Raw genomic sequence first — 22966 nt, forward strand, 5'->3', positions numbered from 1 at the left:
TAAGTGGAATTCCTTTTAAAAGAGTTATTTTTAATTATTTACTGTATATTTGAAATAGTTATAAAAGTATACGCTTTGTTAACATGTTTTTCTGTTAAAATAATGGCTAGTGATTTCATCTTCATTATTATCATCATTATTTATTTTGCTTTTTTGAAAATAATTGTTTCATGTTTTCACATTTTTAATGATATAATATTTTGCTTCAGAAGGAAGAGGAATATAACTTTCAAAATTTATTTAAATATATTTAATAATATTCTATGACAGTTTAATTTTAAATTAATAAATTATTATCTTTTTGAATTCTTACTTCTTGCATCAAAATCATTCTAAAATTGTATAAGAACTAAAGTTATCAGATTTAATCAGTATCTAATGATGAAATTACCAAATTTGGTGTGCGTCTGATAACTTGCTTTAAACAATAAAAGTGTGATTATTTTTCTTTAGTGTAATTGCATAATGATACTTCTGTTATTTCTATTGAAGACTTATACATTAGTACATGTCATTGTTAAAAATATTCCATATGCAAATCTGTTAAATCTAATATATATTTATTTTCTTTTAGGATTATGCAGAGTGGAGCAGCAGAAGGTGAAATAGAAACTAGACTGCGAGAAATACGTAATGCTCTTGTCCAGTTTGAAGTTAGTTGCAATCGTATAACTCATAAATAAATGAAATGGAAATATGAATTAATGAAATTTAATTAGTTAATTTAATTAAGGAAAAATATAAAGTTAAACAAGAAGATGAATATTATAAATAATGTTGATGTAAATCAGGTGCTGAGTAATCATGGTCGTTTTCCGGCTTATTTTAATTGGACCCAGCTACAGAATAATGATAAATGCTTAATTTGTGATAAGTTTGGGGACCGGAGGCACTTCGTCATTGAATATACTCTTACCCGGAATGCAAAAGAGAAATATAGAAAGAATTTTAAGGAAGATATTAAACGAAACTATTCAAATTTGAAAGATTTTGCAGAGACAATAATGAAGATTATAAATACAAACTGGAATTCGGCGCTGAGACTCAGATTTTGGAATATATATGTTCCCCCCCCCCCCTCCGGCCAGTCCCATACTTCAATCATACTATTCATCAATACGGCCGGCTAGGAGGGTCGCGGCTGTGCCGTTATAATAATAATAACTCATGAATTAACTAATATTAATTTTTAATATATTTATGAATGAATTCTAGGTATTTTAGAAAAGTTATGTAACATGTTTATGTTTTTATTTTGTTCTTTTGCATTTAATGGGTTATTTTTATAATTTTAAATTAAATCAAGTACAACTAATTAAGTTTGTACAACTTCATCTTTAGTTTGGATGGTATTAAAAATCTTTTTATTTTGTGATTATACTTAAAGCCATTTTTAGTTATAATGGGGCACTAGTTATAACTGTGTGCCTTTTAAGTGCTGATTTAAAAAAAAGAAAAGCAAGTATACACATAATGCTGCAACAAACTTAGTAGAAGTCACAGATTTTAAGTATATGCCAAATTCTGGCAACCATGTTTGCAATGTCTTTCACAGATCATTCATTATATTTAGCCTTAAATTCAGTTTTAAAATATACACTTGTAACAATGTGACATTAATGAAAGAAACTGCAGTAAAATTTTTGGAGGGATTGGATTCAGGTTGTATTGGTATTTTGCTGCGAAATCACTAAAGAGAACGTAGTAGATAGCCAGTGGGCAATGCAGTTTTGTGATGTTTTTTATGGTAAATATTGATACATTTAGAATCTTTTTTAAAAAGTCTCAACTGCCAGCTTGCACCCTATAAGTAACTTTTACAAGTACTTATCATGAAAGAGGCAAGATCTTCAGCCAGTTGTTCGTGTCGAATTCTGAGGAACTGGTGCTGCTATAAACAATCAGTATTTTACTCACTTCATTCTTGAGCTTTGTAAAAAGGCTTTCATTAATTTCTATTATTTTATTAGGCCCTCTGATTTTACCAGAAGCTCTACTTAGAAAGGTACAAATGCAAACTTTCTGCAGGTAATTGTTCCAATCCATTATTGATTTCTTAGTCATATTCAGCAGATCATATCGTGTCCATTAATACACTTTTCTGTTTTATGGTAGGATCTCATAATTTGGATTAAATGCAATTCTAAAAGCACATTCTGGTAGGAAATTCTACGCTGAAATTAGGATGGAAAATAAAGTACCTTTAACTTACAATAACAGTTAAAAACTTAGGATAAACATTATATTTTTTTCTACCAGAATTTAACTACTCTAAGAATAAGGTCTCACAGTGACCTTGTTTAAGAGTGTAAATTCTACAGAACTTCTTAAAATTCAATGTTAAACTTCTAAATACTCTGCTTTCTTCAATTCTATAAAACTCCTTAAACTTCTAAATACTCTTCTTTCTTCAATCATACTTATCATTAATTTTTTCTGTTAGGGCCAACTTTACAAAAGATCTCAAGCTTGACTAAGAAAACTAATTTTTAAAAATTTGCAATCTCATTTGGTACAATTATCTGCTTCATCTTGACTTTCAGTACACTGTCCATCTTAGTCCTTCTAAATTATCTGGAAGGAAACAGTACTAGTCTTGTCTTTTACAAAAATGTCCAGTTCCCTTACAAATACACTTTAGTGGAATTCTTTGGCCCTCAAACAGCTTTCATTCACACATATTTTTAACTCTTCTTTTCCCTATGCTCTCCAGAAGTTTGTTATGAATGAACTGAGTATGTCATTGTTGTGTTACAACTAACCATCATCTATGATTTGTTAAAACTTGACATGCAAGACCTCGAAAAAACTTCCTAAATACAAACTGCATCTAATGTGCTAAAAAGAGCTTGATTTAAACTTTTAAGTGTTGGCTGGAGAGCCTAACTTTTAACACATTCATTCTGTACTTTCTTTCAAATCGTTCATTTATACAAGGTTTTTGCACTTGCATTTTGACTGAAGGTTACATTTACACAAGTTTAAAGTATTTTTACAACTGACACTTGAAATTTTTACTTTCAATACAACATTTTTGCACATTTAACATATAGCATTTTTAAAATTCGTTTTACATCAGAAGTTATAACTGCTATACCCAATTTACAATCTTTTCCTAAAATCTTAATATTAAGTTCAAGTTAACAACTTTCACTATTATTTCAAGTCTTCCTGACTAAAAGATATTTACAAACTAATTTTTCGCAAACTTGTGAAATAAAAAATTCTTGCTTTTAACAACATTTAGCAACTTTAAACAACATGATATAACTTTTAATACAAAATAAGCCAACAAACAAAATTTTTGCTTATCTTTTTGGTTTTTAAAGTCCTCCATTCTGAGGTGACAAAATTGTTCCTGTGTTCCTCCTCCTGGCTTGGCTAGTACCCCCCCCCAGTGTAACCTCTTTTTGTTTCTTTCCTCTGTCGAAGAAATGTGCCGTTTTACTGAACGGTTCAGGGTTCTGGAATTCAGCTCTTCTTTTGACATCCTGGGGGCCACTTCATTCCTGAGGATCTTTAAACCTCCTCTTGGATTTTCTGGCTTGCTTGAATGGCACAGCTACCACGTGGGCTGTCCTTTTTCGTTTGGCGATTCTTTGCTCTGAAACTCTTCTGACCTCCTTTGGGGTGGTTGTTACCTTGTGATACAGACTAACTGGCGAAGCCTCCTTCGTTGCATCCAGATTCCATTGTGGTGCCATTCACTCGTTTCACTGGATTGCCGTCTGCTGTTCATTTCCTTTTTTCTGCTGGTACTAGTGTTCGTTGTGGGAGAACTTACCTTAATGGCCTCTCTGTGGTTTTTTTCTTTTTCACTTGTTAATTGCTGACCCTGGACCATGTGGCAGTTGCATGCAATAAGCCGGCCTTTCTTCCTTACTGTTGGCCTGTTACCTTTTCTCTGTTGGGGGACTCTAGTTAATTGTTTGATTTACTGGAGGTCTTGGCACACTCCCAGGATTCTGCAATAAATCTTTTGAAACTTCGAAGTCAGTATGACTATAATACGTTTTAATTTGGCCAACGCTAGCAATTATTAGCTGGCCATTTGCAGAATTTAAATAGACCATCGCATATGTAATCCTTTCATTCACATACGGTCCTTCAAACCTGGGCTCAAACTTTGCTACTTTGTTTTCCAGTGCAGACGATAACGAATGTTTAAATTTCAGTACTTTTTGACACACAGTATATTCTACCTCCTGTCTATTTCTATCAAGGTACAATTTCTGTTTCTGTCTCGCTACATCGAAATTTTTTATTGCTTCATTTATTATTTCATAGATGTATTTCAATTTAACTTATTTTTGCCTTTGCTAAAAAAAAAAAAAAAAAAAAAAAAAAAAGTTTATCTAAGGGAGTTAGAATTTTCCTTCCTAAAAAGAGTTCTGTGGGACTCTTTTGTGTAGTGCCGTACTTCGCTGTTCTCAAAGCAAAACCTAAGTAATTGACACAGCTATCCCAACAGTCCTGATATTTTTTAACATATCTCCAAATAATTTTAACAATATTCTTGTTTACACGTTCCGATATATTCAGTTACGGTCTGTATGGTACCATACTCTAGATGGTGTATGCGAAGTCCTGTGCAAGGATTTTTAAATAAGTGACTCACAGATTGTTTCCCATTATCTATTATTTTTACTTGGGCCCCATATTTTAAAATATACTTGTTTTAAAATAATCTGCTACAGTACAAAGTCCGTAATCCAGACTTGTCTGGACTTCGGCCATTCCGGATTAGGGATTTTTTCAAATTATAGATAATCAATTTAAATCTGGTAAGATGGCATGCAGAAATTATACAATTAAAAATATGAAACCGTAATTTATGAAATAAAGAGCAATTATGATCTAAAAGGGTATCAAACTTTACAAAGAAAAAAGCTTAATATTTATTTGTTTACTTTATTAAACATTTCTTTCAACGCGCACATGCATAAAGCATACATTACGCATAGTCGAAATTAGAAAATTGCAACCATAAAACTATTTGATGTGTTGTGATATTTATAATGACAAGGAAATTGATTTAAATCATATCAAAGACAGAGTACATCGAGATGAAATACTACATTTAGTAAGGAATTATAAGCCGAATAAAATAAAAACATCTGCCCTGAAGATGAGGATAGTGCTGGCAGATCAACTTCCAGTTTATTGCGTGCTGCGTTTTGTATGCGTAAAGCATACAAAAAAAAATTTGTGGCTTTGAGGTCTGGATTATAGATCATTCCAGATTACGGACTTTGTAATGTTGGCTGATGCTTGTTTAGGGGAAATTATTTCCACTCACTTTGAAAAGTGATCAACACTAGTTAAAAGATATCAGTTTTCATTTAGTTTTGTTTTAGGATAAGGTCCGAGCAAATCAATCCCTACCAATTCATTCGGGAAAGTGGTCTTTTTTTATTTAAGTATCTGGCCGGTTTATAATTAGGATCGTTAATTAATTAACTCAAGTGACATAACCTGACATACACCATTACCACCCTCTGTAACTGCGGAAAATAAACCGCTCCGTGGACTCTGTAAAGTTTTTCTGATATCTAAATGACCCGAAATGGGTGAATCATGCAGCTCCTCCAAAATATTTAAGCGTAGACTCGCTGGGATTACAAGCCGGTATTCTTGATTATCATTAGTTATTTTCGTATAAAATAATAATTTGTCAATGATTTCATAATGGGCTACCCTATTGCGAATAGTTGATATGTCCACATGCTCAAAATTTATGGGGTTTTCAAGATATGCATAAATATCCTTGAATTCAGGGTCCATTTTTAGTTCCGAAATTATTATTTCACTGGGCTCGATTACTTCGGAAGTTAGCATTGCACATCTGAGTGTATTTCCCACTTCGTCAATCTTAATTCTTGATAAGGCATTCACAACTACATTTTTCTTCCCCAGTGTATGTTTTATTATTAAACTCTTGTAGTTTTAACATCCAACTTATAAGCCAGGGTGAAAGATTTTTCCGTGAAAACTAGTGACAACTAGCACATGGTCTTAGTATACTGTTATCGGGGTGCTTCCAAATTCAACATGGAATTTTTGCATTGCTAATAATGCAGCGTGAGTTTCTCTTTCAGTTATGGACTAGTTTCGCTGAGTTTGATTTAAAGGTTTACTAAAAAAGGCAATTTGTTGCTCGGTTTGGGAAAAAACTGCACCAGCTGCGAAATCCGAGGTATATCTGCTGCAATTTCTAAATTTTGGTCCCCTTCTGGGAATTTGAGAACTGTAGCATTAATTAGGGTGTGCTTTAATTCTGCAAATGCAGTGTTCGCCTCAGCAGTCCACGTGAATCTAGCTTTTTGTGGTTAAGAACCAGCAAAGGTTCAACTATCTTTGCAAAGTCTTTGATAAATACCCTATAATAAGAACACATGTCCAGAAAAGATGATAATTTCTTGGAGGTGGATAACTCTTAATCGCTAATATTTTGGGGAATTATCACGATCTTTTTTTTTTTTTTTTTTTTTTAGATTTTTATAACCGAAATATCTAAGTTCCTTGGCTGCAAACTTGCATATCTTGGGATTCACCTTCAGGCCAGCTTCATTTAATAAAGTAAAAACTTCCTTCAAATGTTTAATGTGCTCACCTATCATTTTGCTAGTAACAACAATGTCATCTAGGTATATTACTGTACTTTTGCCTAAGACAGGCCTTAAATATCCATTACTTTTTTTAATGTAGCTGGAGCTCCGTTTAAGCGAAATGGCATTCTCATAAAGGCATACAAGCCTGACTTTGTTATAAAAGCTGTTTTCTTGACATCCTCGAGTTTTACTGCAATCTGAAAGTAGCCTGACGTCAGGTCTAGTGTAGTCATATATTTAGTAGAATAAATTTTTCTTATAATTTCATTAGTTATTGGGAGGGGATACGTGGGGTATTTAGATATGCTTTTCAGTTTGCGGTAATCGACCGCGATCCTCCATGAGTATGGATCTGAGGTGGGAGTTTGTTTTTCTTTCTACATAAAACACCGGACTTGCGTAGGGGCTGCTACTTGGCATTATTATTTTATTATTGGCCATTTTCTTAATAGGCTATTCCAAAATTTCCTTCTTCACGCGGTCATATTGGTATGACTTAGACCAGACTGAAGGGTCATTTCTGGTATCAATTCCATGCTGGACCACCTGACAGAAGCTAGGTCTGTCATTGAATTAATTTATGAAATTTTCTTACCAATTTTTCCATTTTCTTTCTCTCTTTTCGGAGATGATTGAGATCCACCTTTGGTATAGCCTCTCTTCTTCAACAGTGTCCATTTGCACCTGTAAAGTAGAATTCTTGAAATTTAGTTTTGTGCTTGCTGTGCATAAAACATTAACTTTCTGAACCTCGATCTTTATTTGAAAGTGCGGCCTCCATGCAGATATATTGCTTTCCTTGAGTGGCATTGTCCGGTTGTTTTAAACAATCTCTATCGACGAAAGTTTTTTTAAAAAAAAACTCTTGTGAGAGGACACTGCATTGAGCTCCGGTATTGAGTAGGGCGGTAGTAGGAACATTGTTTAATAAGATATAGAACTCTGGCAAGGCCAAATTTTGTACGATTACTGTATTCAGCTTAATTTCTGAGGGATTTTTCTTCCGGGGGGTAACCGGGCCCTCTTCTCAGCCAACCTGATCAATTTTAATTTTTATTGTCCACCCCTTGCTTCTGCTGCCTCTTACTTCCAAATGCTTTAGACTGATTCATCTTCCAGTTATCCGATTTTGTGTGTTTCCACACCTGCCGATATGAACTCTGCTGACCTTGAGGTTTGTTATGTAGGGAGAACCTCGATAACTGGCAAAGGTTACCTGCACATACATTTTCAGTGGTTCGTCTGCGCTGAAATTTTATTGCTGAAAGAAATCCTGAATTGATGGAAGTAAACGCAGCAATATCACTTCAATAAGTTCATTTCTTTCCAAATAATAAACTAAATATATGAATCTTTCTCAAGATGAGGTCCATCAGCTCATCAAAATTGGTCTGATATTTGCTAAATAATTCTGCCTCTAGCTTTGCTCAGTCTTTAACAACGGAAAATGCTTTCAATAGTATGGTTTTAAAGTTTTCCCATGTGTAGATTTTGGAACCTCGATACCCCAACAGGAACTTCCCAATTCCTTTGAACCAACTGAGGGCCTGGCCTTTTAGGTTTGCTGTAGCGAATGTAATTTTCTACAGCTGGTTCACTAGATATACCGTATTTGACGGCATATAAGATGCACACTTATTTAAAAGGCTACACACTACACACAGGGAAAAAATGTTTCAATAGTCCGTGCGCTCAATAACTTAAAATGTGATTTCTTTTAGTTCTCACGTTTTGTAGCCAAATAAACAATCATTGAATGCAATTACCAAACACATTTTTATTAAGGAAAATTAACAAACGGCAAGCTATTTTGAACATGATATGTAAATTTCAATAATGAATAAATGAATGAACAGCAAGCAATCAAACATAATACAAAATAAAGCAGACACAACAAAAAACACAGATTCAAGGAAAACGTTGCCTATCATGAAATTAGACTTTAATCACTTTCAAACCATAAAAATCTTTTTCACTATCATCATCATCGAAAACAAGAATATCGTCATCACTACTGTTTCCGTCATCGCTAGTATCACCTTCTTCGAATAATGCGTTGTCTTCTGCTCCATCAAGAGCATTACTGATTCCACACTTCTTAAAGGATTTAACAATTACTTCAGCCTTTACATCATCCCAAGATCTTTTTACCCACTTGCACACTTGTGAAATAGAGGGCCGCTTCATTCTACCTGAGGGTGTGAGGGCGTGATGTGGCTCTCCTATTCACTTGTTCCATCGTTCTTGCACTTTTTCCTTAAATGGCTTATTCACGGATACGTCTAAATGCTGCAATTGGCTAGTCAGTCCACCAGGAATGACAGCTATCTGGGTTTTTAATTCTCTTGCCTTATTCTTTATGGTTTCAGTTCTCTGGGTGCTAAACTGATCTAAAACCAAAAGAGAGAATTTTCTCAAAGAGTCCACCAGGTCGCCTCGCCCATACGTTCTGTAACCACAGTTTCATTCCAGCTTCGTCCATCCAGCCTTTCGGATGAACATGAACAATTACACCCGTTGGAAGCTTTTCTTTCGGATGAGTTTTTCTTTTGAATATGAAAAACAGCGGTAGTTTTGTGCCATCAGCACAACATGTTAGAACTACCTTATATTGGTGTTTTTCATGACCTGTGGTTTTTTATGGTTATTGATTTAGACCCTTTAATACTCACAGTCTTGTTGGATGGTACATCAAATGTGAATGGAATTTCATCCATATTTCCTATTTAACCGACCTCAAAAGAAGTTTTCTTGCGTGCATTTATAACAAACCTATGAAATGCTAGTATTTTTTCTTCATAATCTGCTGTCATTTTCTGTGCAATAGTTGTTTTTGCGCGCGTTGATAAGCCTTGCCTTTTCACGAACCTGTAGCACCAGCTCTCAGACCCTGCAAAGTTCTGATTCCCATGTTTTTCTGCAAATCCTTTGGCCTCATTGATTATCATTTTAGTTGAAACACTTTTCCCGGATTTCCTCTTATCTATCACCCACATTTTTACGGCATTTTCAAGTTCAAGCCAAGATGGAGCTAGGCATCGAAGGTTATGTTTTTGTTTTTGAGCAGTCTTCAGTTGATCTTCCTGCAGTTGCGAAGTACGTATCATTTTTTCGGTAGGTGGTGGACCGAAATGCCTTGCTGCTGCTTTTTTCCATGCACTTTGGCATAGTTTAACACTCCTAGTTTATACTGAATTGTATAGCTTAATCTCTTGTTTCCTGTAGTCATAGTTTCCAGGGTATTTTTTTAAAACAAATAGTTTTAAGCACCGATACCGACACATTTTTACAGAGTAGCACCAATACCGACACGTGTGTCGGCTGAGTCAAAGAAAGTCTATCTAAAGAAGGAAAGGCTCCATAGAAGTAATGTAATCATCAAACCTGTTCGAACTTCCACATCAGCTTCGAGGTTTGGCGCTTTTTGGCGACAGATATTTCGTGCATGCGCAAAATAATTATGGCAGATGTAGAAAAAGTTAGTTGTGTCTAGACCTTTATCTGGGCTAAAAATAGCATTCAGTATTGAAATTTAACCTGTGTCCTTCACATATAAGACGCAGGCAACTTTTTTGAGACCAAATTTAGGGAAAAAAGTGCGTCTTATATGCCGTCAAATACTATAAATGTGAAATGCAGGTGCATCTGCTTGAGGAAGGTCATCACGAAACCTTTGCCATCAAATTTTGCAGCTGGCTTCATAGCTGCTCTCATTGTTTTACAATGAATCCAATTCCTTCCAATTGGGTTTGCTGATAGTTGAGGGATTTGAAAGGTCGGAGGGGGTGAACATAAATTTTTCATTCTTCAACGGCATAGATTGTTAGAAATACTTTGGGTGCCAAATAGGGTGTTCCACCCTTTTATCTAACAGCTGAATGTGAAGGAACTTTGTGAACAGCTAAGCCAATAATTGCTTAAGTTTAGTAACAGAAACATAAACTCAAGAAAGGTTAATTACCCTTTATTACTCAAAATGAGTGAACAGTTGGCCCCTTTCTCAGGTCTTACAGCAAAGCCTCCACTTGGGCTTGAACTCAAAATAATAAGAAATAAGACTTAACTAATGCTTATCTAAAGAGATATAGCTAAAGCTATCAAAAATTCTAAGTAGTTGGCCCCTAAATATAGGATTAGCTGCTGAAGCTATCAAGGGCCAGTATATGTCTCTCTAAGCTATTACTGTAATATGTTAACAGTATGCTAGTCTGGCAAATGTACGCTACTCAGAAACTCTGAGGCTCTCTCTCAAAGTCAGTGGAACTTCGAATTAAATACTACTCTTAATAATTTGCATTTAATGCTATTCTAAAAACACATTCTGGTAGGAAATTGTAAGCTGAAATTAGGATAGACAGGAAATTAGCTTTAACTTACAATAACTGTTAAAAACTTAGGAAAAACCTTATAAACTATGATAGATAAACTCGAAGAAATTGAAACTGTATTGAAATAAATTACAGCTCATGCAGCATAAGTACCAGTAATAGTCCAAAAATAAAATAGAAATAAGATAAAGTTTTCTTATCACTTCTTCTTTAAGAATGCTGCAGAATGGCAAAATCACTCGCAAAGCACAAATGTCTATAGTAGTAATCATTAAGTGAAGGGTTCTTTAGCAAAGCATTTGCAAGCTCTGAAAACCAATATCTTACAGCATCCTATTTATAACACTGCCTAAGGGAGAGGGTAATTCTAGAAAAATTATTTTTAGAAATTTTAAGTATGTTTTCAGGAAACTGAAAATGTAGCCAGTTTGGCAAAAAACCACTGTACAGCACTAAATTTCCTAGGAGGGTTTCTGCTCATATCTTTAACTTTGCATAAGTTATTGTTACTATTGAAATAAAAGAACATAGCATGTAAAATAAGAACCTACCAGTTTGATTAAACAAAAATATATAATGATTAAAAATTATTATGGAAAATGAAAGACAAAAACAATAGAAAAGTGCAAAGGAAATATATTTAGCACTGAGAATACAGGAAGCAAGTTGAAATTTATTGTTTAGTGCAGTGTATTTGCTTAAAAAAAAGACCTAAACTGAACTACTTGAAAAAAATTTTTGTATCCCCCGTGCCTTCAGTATTTTTATATTTAATATGTTTGGAAAAGATAGTGAGAAAGATCTTTAGTATTACAACAAGGCATTCTGGAATACAGCATAAGTTAACCATTCATAAGTTGTTTTATCTACATTTCCTAATAAATCCTAGAGTAAAATCATGTTCATTGTTGATTGCTGTGTGAAGCACAGTTCCTGAAAAAAATGTACTGAACCATCGGTTCAAGATTTTAAGAATGAAAGTGTCTTGGCAAACTCTCCATCTGAATATACAATAATAACCTTAGTATCAAAATGGACTTAATATCAAAGGGCAGTTCTCCCGTTCATTAACAAAACTAAATATAGCAAAATTTCTAACTTATTCTTGTGTACATTACTGTTTCTATCCAGCTAATGTAGTGGTTAGTTATGCTGACTACCATACCGATGAGCTCAGGTTCAAATCCTGGAGAAGGCATGGATGTGTGTAAGCAGCAAAAGGACGCTCAAAATACATTGTGAGATGAAAGTCCTATTAGGAAATTAAGGGTAGGGAAAGTGGAATGGGATACCCTTGGTATGTCAAGGTGTTCTCCATCAAAACTAGAGCAGAACTTCACAGTTAATGTGCGGGACTGCATTTGTACAACCCAGTGGTGAAGTTCTGGTGTCCTGCTCACTTCTGCTTGTACCTATAAATTACTCTCTGCATGTAAAGTAAAATTTAATATTTTGACAAGATTTTGTAATATGTAGTAATATTTTTTAATACATAATATGTAGTAATATAAGCAGAGATATATTCTGTAATTAAAACTGAAAATTTTCAGTTTTAACTTTAATTAGCACTAGGTTTAATTTTAATAGCTGACAATAGTAGATGTTATTTCTATTTAAGAAGCTAGTTAACTGTAGGTGTTTTTCATCCTTTAAAAAAAATTTTCCCAAACTTTTATAGCAGATTCTTTTTCAAGACATTACATTTCAGATTGTTTTTATCCTCCCTCCTTTCTTCTTATTAACTGAGTACTTAAATAAAGCTGAAAGTAACAGTTATGTGTGTTTTGGTTTATAATAATAGGAAATACCATTTTATTTCTGTTTTTAGGGAGAAAGGAAGAAAAGTGTTGAAACTATAAGTAACATACAGAAAACTCATGAACAGATGCAAGTGGAATTAAAAAGGATATCTTTCTACAAGGGGAAATTAAAAAACATGTATCATACAGCACTTCAAGATACAGAAAAAGAAACTGAATTAATCAAGAAAGCTTTACAACTCATTGAGGAAGTACAACGCATTCGATATTCCTCAGTTGCTTCAAAAAAGAGTGGTTAGTTAACAGTAAACTTCTGTTATGTATTATATATGTATGTACATTTACTATGAAAAAGAAGTGTATGATACTGTTTTGCTTAATTATTTAGACTCAAAAGCATTTTCTGATTAACGTATTCCCATCGAAATGCCACACAAAAGTATTGATGAAATAGCACACTATTTCTCCAAAAAATACTTAGTGACAACCCACAATGTCACTAGGATAATTTTACTAATGTGGCCGCAGTTTATAATCCGTCCTATGAAAATTTCAGTGTTTTAGCATAGCAGTGGCCCTCATACTGCAGTTTTCATTGTCTTCCAAGACAACTTTCTGCATACATAGAGCCTAGTATAGCTGCTTTAAAGGCATTATGCACCTCTTTCTCAATTTTAGGATTTGGATCTTGAGTTTATACAATTCTGTGATTTTTATTTAGTGAAAACAAATTGCTCTGTACTTAGGAGAACAACAGAAAAAAAAAGTATGCATGACTGGTATAAGGAAGAATGTAATGGGCATGAATGGATGCATTGTTAAAATTAGCATAACGGTCACAAAAACAAACATTTTTCTCCAAAGTCAGTGATAAGTTTGCAACTTTTCAGCAGGGTTGCAAGTAATCAGAAAGTACCATTTGAAACTTTATCCTGGTATCATTTTGTTAACTGAGAAAATTTAAATGAAAAAAGTTATATCTTTAAACACACCATTATATTGAAAGCAGGTTTAAACAGTAGAAAATACATAAAATCATAAATGCCAAGTCAGATTTTAAAGCTTCAGAATAAAATTCAGAGGTTATACACAGATTTTTCCCAGATATAAAATTCCACTGATTAAATACTGTCCAAAATGTCTAATTCTATACAAGATGCATGTTCAAGACATAAAATAAACCCCATGCATCTTGGATAACAAAATAAACACATTTACCCCATTTTGCAAATGGATAGATTTTTTTTTCACCCATATGCAGATGCATCACAAGGATCAGCTCTTAATATGGATAGGAAGTACAAGGTCTAAGAATAAAAGTTGTGTAATGAACATAGTATACCGTATTTGACGGCATATAAGATGCACTTTTTTTCCTAAATTTGGTCTCAAAAAAGTTACCTGCATCTTATACGTAAAGGACACAGGTTAACTTTCAATACTGAATATAACCTTCAATACTCAACATAATCTTCGATGCCCAGCTCCATCTTGGCCTGAACTTGAAAATGCCGTAAAAATGTGGATGATAGATATCTGGGAAAAGTGTTTCAACCAAAATGATAATCAATGAGGCCAAAGGATTTGCAGAAAAACATGGGAATCAGAACTTTTCAGGGTCTGAGGGCTGGTGCTACAGGTTCATGAAAAGGCAAGGCTTATCAATGCGCACAAAAACAACTATTGCACAGAAAATGCCAGCAGATTATGAAGGAAAAATACTATCATTTCATAGATTTGTTATAAATGCATGCAAGAACATTTTTTTTTAGCTCGGTCAAATAGGAAATATGGATGAAATTCCACTCACATTTAATGTACCATCCAACAAGACTGTGAGTATTAAAAAGTCTAAAAATCAATAACCATAAAAATCACAGGTCATGAAAAAAACAGATATACGGTAGTTCTAACATGTTGTGCTGATCGCACAAAACTACTGCCGTTTTTCATATTCAAAAGAAAAACTTATCCAAAAGAAAAACTTCCAATGGGTGTAATTGTTCATGTTCATCCAAAAGGCTGGATGGATGAAGCTGGAATGAAACTGTGATTACAGAATGTATGCACAAGGCGACCTGGTGGACTCTTAAGAAAAACCCTCTCTTTTGGTTTTGGATCAGTTTAGTGCCCATAGAACTGAAACCATAAAAAATAAAGCGAGAGAATTAAAAACCCAGATAGCTGTCATTCCTGGTGGACTGACTAGCCAATTGCAGCCTTTAGAAGTATCGGTGAATAAGCCATTTAAGGAAAAAGTGCGAGAATGATGGAACAAGTGGATAGGAGAGCCACATCACGCCCTTACACCCTCAGGTAGAATGAAGCGGCCCTCTATTTCACAAATGTGCGAGTGAGTAAAAAGATCTTGGGAGGACGTAAAGGCTGAAGTAATTGTTAAGTCCTTTAAGAAGTGCGGAATCAATAATGCTCTTGATGGAACAGAAGATGACGCATTATTCGAAGAAGGGGATACTAGCAATGACGGAAACAGTAGTGATGACGATATTCTCGTTTTTGATGATGATGATAGTGAAAAGGAGTTTTATGGGTTTGAAAGTGATTAAAGTCTAATTTCATGATAGGCAACGTTTCCTTGAATCTGTGTTTTTTGTTGTTTCTGCTTTATTTTGTTATATAGTTTTGATATCTTGCCGTTCATTCATTTATTCATTATTGAAATTTTCATATCATGTTCAAAATAGCTTGCAGTTTGTTAATTTTCCTTAATAAAAATATGTTTGGTAATTGCATTTAATGATTGTTTATTTTGCTTTTACGAAACATAAGAACTAAAAGAAACCACATTTTAAGTTATTTTGGTGGACTATTGAAACTTTTTTTCCTTGTGTGTAACCTTCTAAATAAGGGTGTGTCTTATATGCCGTCAAATACAGTATATGTTTAAAGCTTTTGAGCCTAAAATTAACTGTATAATCAAAAAGTGAAAAATGATCTTAGCTTTCATTGTAAAGTATGGTGACCCTGATAGAATGCAAAATTGTGTTTGTCTGAGATGACTTTGTATTATAAAACAACAATATTTTAAGCATAAACTATGTGGTGATTTTTAGTTTAATTAATTACTTTTTCTAGTTTGTAAATAATTCACATGCGTTAAAATTTATTAATATAAACTAAAAATTTTTTTAATATTTTGTTTCTGTATCATTATATGCTATGAAAAAGATTTTGATAAATATATGAAATTTATAAAAATTTAATACACTAGAATTGTATTATTTTGTCTATTTATTATAAGATTTTATTAATAAGGTTATTTAATTTATTTTAAAACTTCTTTAAAGTTATTTGCCTCTGAATACCAGAAATATGAATGCACAATAAAATCATATTTTATGAGAAGTTATCATAATTACAAATATTTAATAATGTTAACAGGTTCTAGACAAGTAAAAAGCAAAATATCATTAATGAAGTCAATCACGCTGAGTGGTATGAGTTTGCCTTTATGGGTCGGCAAATCAACTGAATCACCACCACCATTATGTGGAGCCATACCTGCCAAGCCAAATTACATAGCAAAGGTTAGTTTGAAGTTTTTTATAGTAAACATATTTCAAATTTTTAGGTTACTTTTTTCCTTGAATTACTTTTATACTATTTCCATTAATGGCAAATTTTAACTATTTCCATCAATGGCAGGTACTTTTAATCATGTCCAATTAAACACATTTCTTTATTCTTTAGACACAGCTTTTTAATATCACTTAAACACATCATAATGAACATGATAAGTGGCTATTCTTGAAGAATTACTTTGGTACCGATAAAATTTTGAAATACATTTGAAGCAGCAAGCATTAGCAAGTTGGTGAGACAAAAGTAAGAATGAAAATGTGATGTATCAGAATGAAAGTTTGGTAAAGATTTATGTTCCCTTCATTCTGATTGACTGGTTGTGTTTCAGTTTGCAAAATTACCTGCATCGTAAGCACTATTAAGTCACGGGGTATGGGGTTAATTTAAGTATGACACAGTTTAGAGAGGTTGAACTATAAGCAATTACTTATGCATAATGTGTTCCCCTCTTTCTTTGTACTATCTGGTTGCCAGAATCACTCGTCACAGTCAAATGGGATTCATTGGAGAATACCACTCTGGACCACTGTTGGTGACCCCAACCAACATGTTCCTTACACCAACATAATCTTTCTCGACGATGGCGTGGTTGAAGTATGATGCATCGAACAGGCTTCCATGCATACAGACCAACTGCATCTAATCACTGTGAGATGGCATTGTGTATACTTGGTAAATTGGTTCAGAGCTTGGAGTTATTAAAGGTGATGTTTATAAATAGATAATGCCAATGAAGATCAGTGTCTTTTTTGTTACTCTGCTAGGGTTGAGGATCGATCCTGGGACCCACTGATCTGTAGAATGATGCTATAAATGATTGCCTTAAAAGTGCACTTCTGCTGCCATTGGGTTGGGAGCGATGTTTTTTCTGCTCATTGAACAAAGTTGCAACAGAGCCTCCTCAGAGTGCATTCATTGGATATGCACAATATTTGATAAACAGTTATGCATAGTAGCATAAGCCAGCCTTTTGAGCATGTGTACATGTTTGAGGCCATTGTCTGTTGTTATGTATTTTGCTGTTTGGTTATGGGGTGAAGTACGGACATCTAGTGGATACTGTTGCAAGGTAGTTGATTGCCTGTGTTTGAGTGCCATTGTTAAAACTTCCCAATCTTGTGGTGCCCTCTGTACTTAGTAATTAGTAGCATTTATTATGGGTGTGCAGAACTTTGAATCTTTAATGGTCATACTCACTGATAAATGGCACTAGTGAGGACGATGTCCTTTTCATGCTATGCTTGTTCCTGCCAAAGCTTGTTCCTGGAATACATTGAATTGTAGCATAGTGCTGCAAATGGTTGTGCTAAAAGTGCACTGTTACTGCACGTGTTTCTTGGAACAATATCTTTTCTGCATAGTGAGCAAAGCCAGTGCAGTGTATTCATAAAAAGTATGCTTTTTGACTAGAAAATTCTCTGATCACTTGAAATTTAATTATTCATGAATGTAAATAAAAGTGTGAAAGAGTTGTTTCAAAAATAAAAAGTTATATCTTGAAACAAAACTATATTTTTTAATATTTTCCATCCAGTTATATGGCATGATTATTTTTAATACGACAGGTTGGTGATATGGTTGCAGCTTTAGTGACAGTGTCAGAAAACGAGGATTGGATTCTAGCTGAAGTTACTGGCTACAATCAAATGACTAATCAATACAAAATTGATGACATAGATGAAGAGATGAGAACTGAGTATATTATTGGCTATAACAAAGTTATTCCTCTTCCTGTAACAAGGGCTAATCCTGAAACTAATCCTAATGCTCTTTTTCCTAAAGGAGCTCTTGTTCTGGCATTATATCCACAGACTACCTGCTTCTACAAAGCCGTTATACATAAGCCTCCAAGAAAAGCTCATGATCCTTATCAAGTTCTGTTTGAAGATTCCTCGTATACAAATGGGTACTCTCCACCTGAAAATATACACCAGCGTTATGTGTTACATTTTATGGATAATAAAATCAATGATGAATAAATATATATGCTTTATTATCATGCTTGTATAAATAAAAATAGGCAGCTAATATGTAAATTGTTATTCATAGGCGGGAAAATTGGAGGATTTACTCTTTTTGACATACAGTCTTGTTATTTATAACATGTACAGATACTGGAGAATATATATATATATATACTGTGTGGCCATAATTAAACTGACAGTGCTCACAGTGTTCTGTAGCGCGATCTATTTGCTAGAATGACGCCACATTTTGTAGGAAGATTAAACAACACGGGGGGACAAAGGATTCCGTGAAAAAACAAATTAGTTCCAAAAGTCACACTAGGGGAATATTTGGCGCTGTGTAATAGAAAATAAGAGTGTTAACAACCTGATTTTAAATTGGTTAATAGATTTCAGGTTGTGCTTTTAGGGTTAGTACATTTACCACTGATTAAATTCATTTAAATTTTTGGTTGAACTTGAAATGCATCACAAACTTGAAAATTATCCATTTTATATTGCATTTGTGGTTGGAATTCAACCATCCTTTTTTTTTAACCATTTAACTTGGACTACATTAATGGATAATTTAACTGCTCTGATTTGTATAAATTGTCTGAAACCATTGATTTAATATAAAATTTTGGCTTCAGTACATTGTTCATTATGTAGCTGTCTATCCCATTGCATTATGATATTGCACCAGTCCCCTGAAGAGGTATTATGAGATAAGTTCCCTTTCTGTTTTTATTTATTATATTTTTAAATGCTTTTGGTTTATTCTCTTTTTGCTTTAATGCATTATTCCTTTGTGACTTTTTATTTTGAAATGTTAGATCTACAAACCTGTGCAGTAATTCCCTTACGTAAATTTGCAGTTATAGAAGTATACTAAAGTCATATCATTCAAACTGAAACTTTCTAATTGGAAATAAGGGCTTTTTTAACAATTTTTTCTTTCTCAACGTGTACTTTTCACATCATACAATATTTACATGGTTAATTCATAAAATAATAATGGTACATATGTATTAACCTGTCGACTGTGATAGTTAACTACCTTTATACCATGAAATTTGGTAGAGATTTCCCCAGAGTTGCACCAATCATGCCTGCTGAATTTGAAAGAACTCTCACCTTTTTACTTAATAAAAAAAATGAAGTATTTAACCCACTTCATTTTTTTTTCTTTTCGTAAAAAGGCTTTTGTCGATTTCTGCTATTTTAAGGCCCTCCAATTTTACTGGAAGCTCTGTTTAGAATGCAGCTAATTCTTCCAAGAATACTATAATTTTGAAAATAATCCGCTTTTCTTGTTCTGTAAAAAGGAAGATCCCAGAATTTATTTTATTTTTATTTTTTCAAAATTAGAGTAATGGTTAATTTAAATGCATGTCTATAAAAATAAAAGGAGGCTTATTAAGAATCAATCGGAATTATAGCAAACAAAAATGCAGGTGTTATGAGTATGTTCTTGCATTATTAGATCACACTGCTTGGTGAGTTTCTAAGTCGATAGCATAATATGTATGTAGCGATACTACAATTAATATATATAAGTATTGATAATGTAATCAATATGTAATTTATATATGTGTAATAAGTTCTGTTGATGACTAACTAAACAACTGTATAGATACATATTATGAGAAAACAGAGAGCAATTTTCAGCCGTAGCTGCTGATTTGAACACATAATTTTGTTTTTCTTAACAGAGCAATCCTTGATATACATAAACAGATTCACACAGCATCATTTATGGGGTTGAGATGCAACCCACAATTTTATATAGCTTACATTTTCAGAAATATAAACATAAGCTAGCAGAGGCTAAGTGACACTCTAAGCAGTGGGAAAGGGAAGTAGATAAAAAGGTGCACAATAGTAACAGCATTATTAAACTGAGTTACTTGAATTTTAAGCTCTGTAGTTGTATGAGAGTTATCCACAATGCAGAAGAATAAGATGACATAATGCCGATTAGTTTTCAGATATGACTCATTTTAGATTCCAGAAAGAGAAAACGTAGCCAAAGTAAAATCAGAAATTAAAAAGGACTTTCTAGATTTAGTTAGTAATTTTGAGTTAGATATATTAATTAGTCAATAGGATCCCTCAAGTGTGCAATTGAAAATTTTATTTGGACTCTTCTTCAAGATTTAAAAAATCCTGTCTCTCTTCTGCTGAGGTGTTTTACCAGTGCTTTAAAAAATGAAGTGTGTAGTGAATGAAAGCAATTTTCGGATCTGTTCAAAAGTGCTTTGGAGCTCATCAGACTGCATTATTTCTTTGCTTCCTTTATCTCTTATGTGAATGAGTTAGTCCTATCAGTTTTCATCTGTAAAGGATTGAAAATTATGCTTAAGTGCATGCTAGAAAATTATTTTCTTTTCTGCTTTTCCATAATCACATGCGCATTACAAATTCATAGTTTTCTGACTAAATTGTGTTTTTAAAATGTAGCGTTATTATATGAAAAAGTATTAATTTTATGGTATTAGAAATTTGAATTCTGTTAATTTGATTTAGTAAAGTAAGTAAAGATTTTAAAAATTATTTTAGGGAAGGTTTTTAAGATAAATAATTATATTTTTGAATTTATGTTGAAAATTTTGAAATATTGCTAAGAATTTTATAATTATTTTGAAAATGATCTGAATAGTAAAAATGAATCATGCAATTTTGGAAACATTTATATAGAAAAAGGTAATAAAAATTTTGATTTCAAGTTTTAATATAAAATATGAAATCTGTAATATTGAATACTGTTATAATTAATTAATGATTATATGCAATGTAGTAAGATAAATTTTGAAGGCTCCCACCTTATGACAAAATATTAATTTTTTTTTATGTATGACAGATTTTTTAACACCAAATTGAATGTTTTATAGCAGTTCAAAAAAGTGAATTGCTATTATACAATGAACAAAGGCCTTTATAAGTAACTGCCAGAGCTAGTTTTTAAGCATTGGTTTTTAAGCATACATCAATAAGTTAGTGTGGATTTGCCCAACAGGTTTGCATTTGGAGAAAAGCTTTGGAGTCTTCCAGTGTTGCATAAAATAAGAAAATTAGAAATGTCTTAATAAAAAGCACAGTTTCAGTAATACTTTTCTAAATGATGTTAAAATGCAAGTTATAATTTTAAAAATGAGATATGTTATAAAATTTTTAAATTTGTTGTGATTATCCAAAATAAGTAATGAATGTAAAAGGTATTTATATTTGTGATATTGTATGAAAAGTTTTGAAAAATTTAATAAATTTATAAGACCCAATTTAAGTATATAAGCTATTCGTCTTAATTTCAATTTTCATAAATTTGTTTTTATTTCAGTTGTGTAATTGTCAGAATTTTATGGTCATGTTAAAAAAATTCACTCTCTCAATAACTACATCCCAGGCAAACAATTTCGATTCCAACTATCATCACTTCATCACAGATGGATTTAACTGCCAGTTTCTTACAGGTGCCATATTCCTTTATATTGTGAAAGCGTTTGAAAGGGTATGCCATCGCAAACTCATATACAAATTGATTAAACTTAATTTTCTGGATCATCTCATTAGATTAATAACTTTTTTCAACAACAGGAATTCCACAGTAAAAACTGGTACTCCACCATAAGAAAAATTGTAACAGGCATACTGCAAGGACTGGCACTCTTACCTTATCTTTACAACATCTTCACTACAGCGTTGCAAGATCATCCTGTAGTTGATCTTGACTTTTTCGCTAACAAAATAGCAATTGTGTCTATGCAAGTGCAAAATTGTTTACTGAAATTTGAAAATTGGCTTACACCTTATTGGAGAATTCACATCTGATAAAATAAAAGCAATCTTCTTCCACATAGACACTCAAAATATTACCCCCTCCCCAACTTTGTTTGATGTCAAACTTAATTGGACAACAGAAACAAAATATCTTAGAATCACTCTTGATTAGAAACTCATGTTTAGAAATCACTTTAGACTCTCAGACCAAAAATTTAATATCACTATGGCTATCGTGCAACCACTCCTTTGTAGACGCAGCACTATGTCTATTATTGACAAACTCGTCTTTTACTGCTCAGTTCTCCGTCCTGCCTTACTTAATGCTTGCCCGGTCTGGGATCATGCTGCTAAAACAAATCTCAAGCAATTTCAAATACTTCAAAATAAAATATTAACACTTAACGGACGGGTCATGTAAATGTATGTTTTTCCGGTATTGCTTCCAAGGAAAGGTCACATGGATTTGTGGTTTTGCTTGAATTTTCAATATGCTGCATTAGTTTTTCATTTTATGAACATTGTGTTATTTTTTCTTGGTACTATACTTGTATTATAGTACTTACACTACTATTATTGTACTTTTCTTGGTACTACTATATAGTACTATTGTTGATTCTTTTGCAGTTTTGCTCTTTAGGTAGTGTTTTTAAGTAATTTTATGACCTTTAAAATAACAAGCATGAAAGTTTTTCTGTAAAAGATGCATAAATTTGTGATGAAGTTTAGCAGATAAGTTATATGATGTAAGAAGTAATAATGAATCAGAAAACTGTAAGCGAAATAAGATGTATATGTCACATCTGTCAGATTCCATTTCACAAGAGTGAATGTTTTACAAAATAACACATTCGTAAAAAATACTAGATATGTTAATAACTTTGTAAAATATTATAAGAAATGATGTTGATTTAAAAGACTACAATGCTTTAAAATCA

At 32.9% G+C, this 22966-nt stretch overlaps 1 protein-coding gene across 12 annotated transcripts in view; it reads left to right on the forward strand.

Moving 5' to 3' along the window:
- Positions 1–21529, forward strand: part of Sgf29 (SAGA-associated factor 29) — a 38614-nt gene extending 17085 nt beyond the window's left edge. For all 12 annotated transcript variants that reach the window (XM_085818967.1, XM_085818975.1, XM_085818969.1 and 9 more), the window contains 4 exons: positions 575–653; positions 12768–12993; positions 16102–16247; positions 17868–21529. In XM_085818967.1, the coding sequence (XP_085675093.1) occupies positions 579–653; positions 12768–12993; positions 16102–16247; positions 17868–18281 (861 nt within the window). In that variant the 5' untranslated portion in view covers positions 575–578 and the 3' untranslated portion in view covers positions 18282–21529. The remainder of the gene's footprint in view (positions 1–574; positions 654–12767; positions 12994–16101; positions 16248–17867) is intronic.
- Positions 21530–22966: the final 1437 nt, after the last annotated feature.

Source organism: Stegodyphus dumicola, chromosome 6 (assembly GCF_044657685.1).
Source record: "Stegodyphus dumicola isolate Sdum_Otavi_A_Nest chromosome 6, ASM4465768v1".
In the NCBI taxonomy this organism is placed as follows: Eukaryota; Metazoa; Arthropoda; class Arachnida; order Araneae; family Eresidae; genus Stegodyphus; species Stegodyphus dumicola.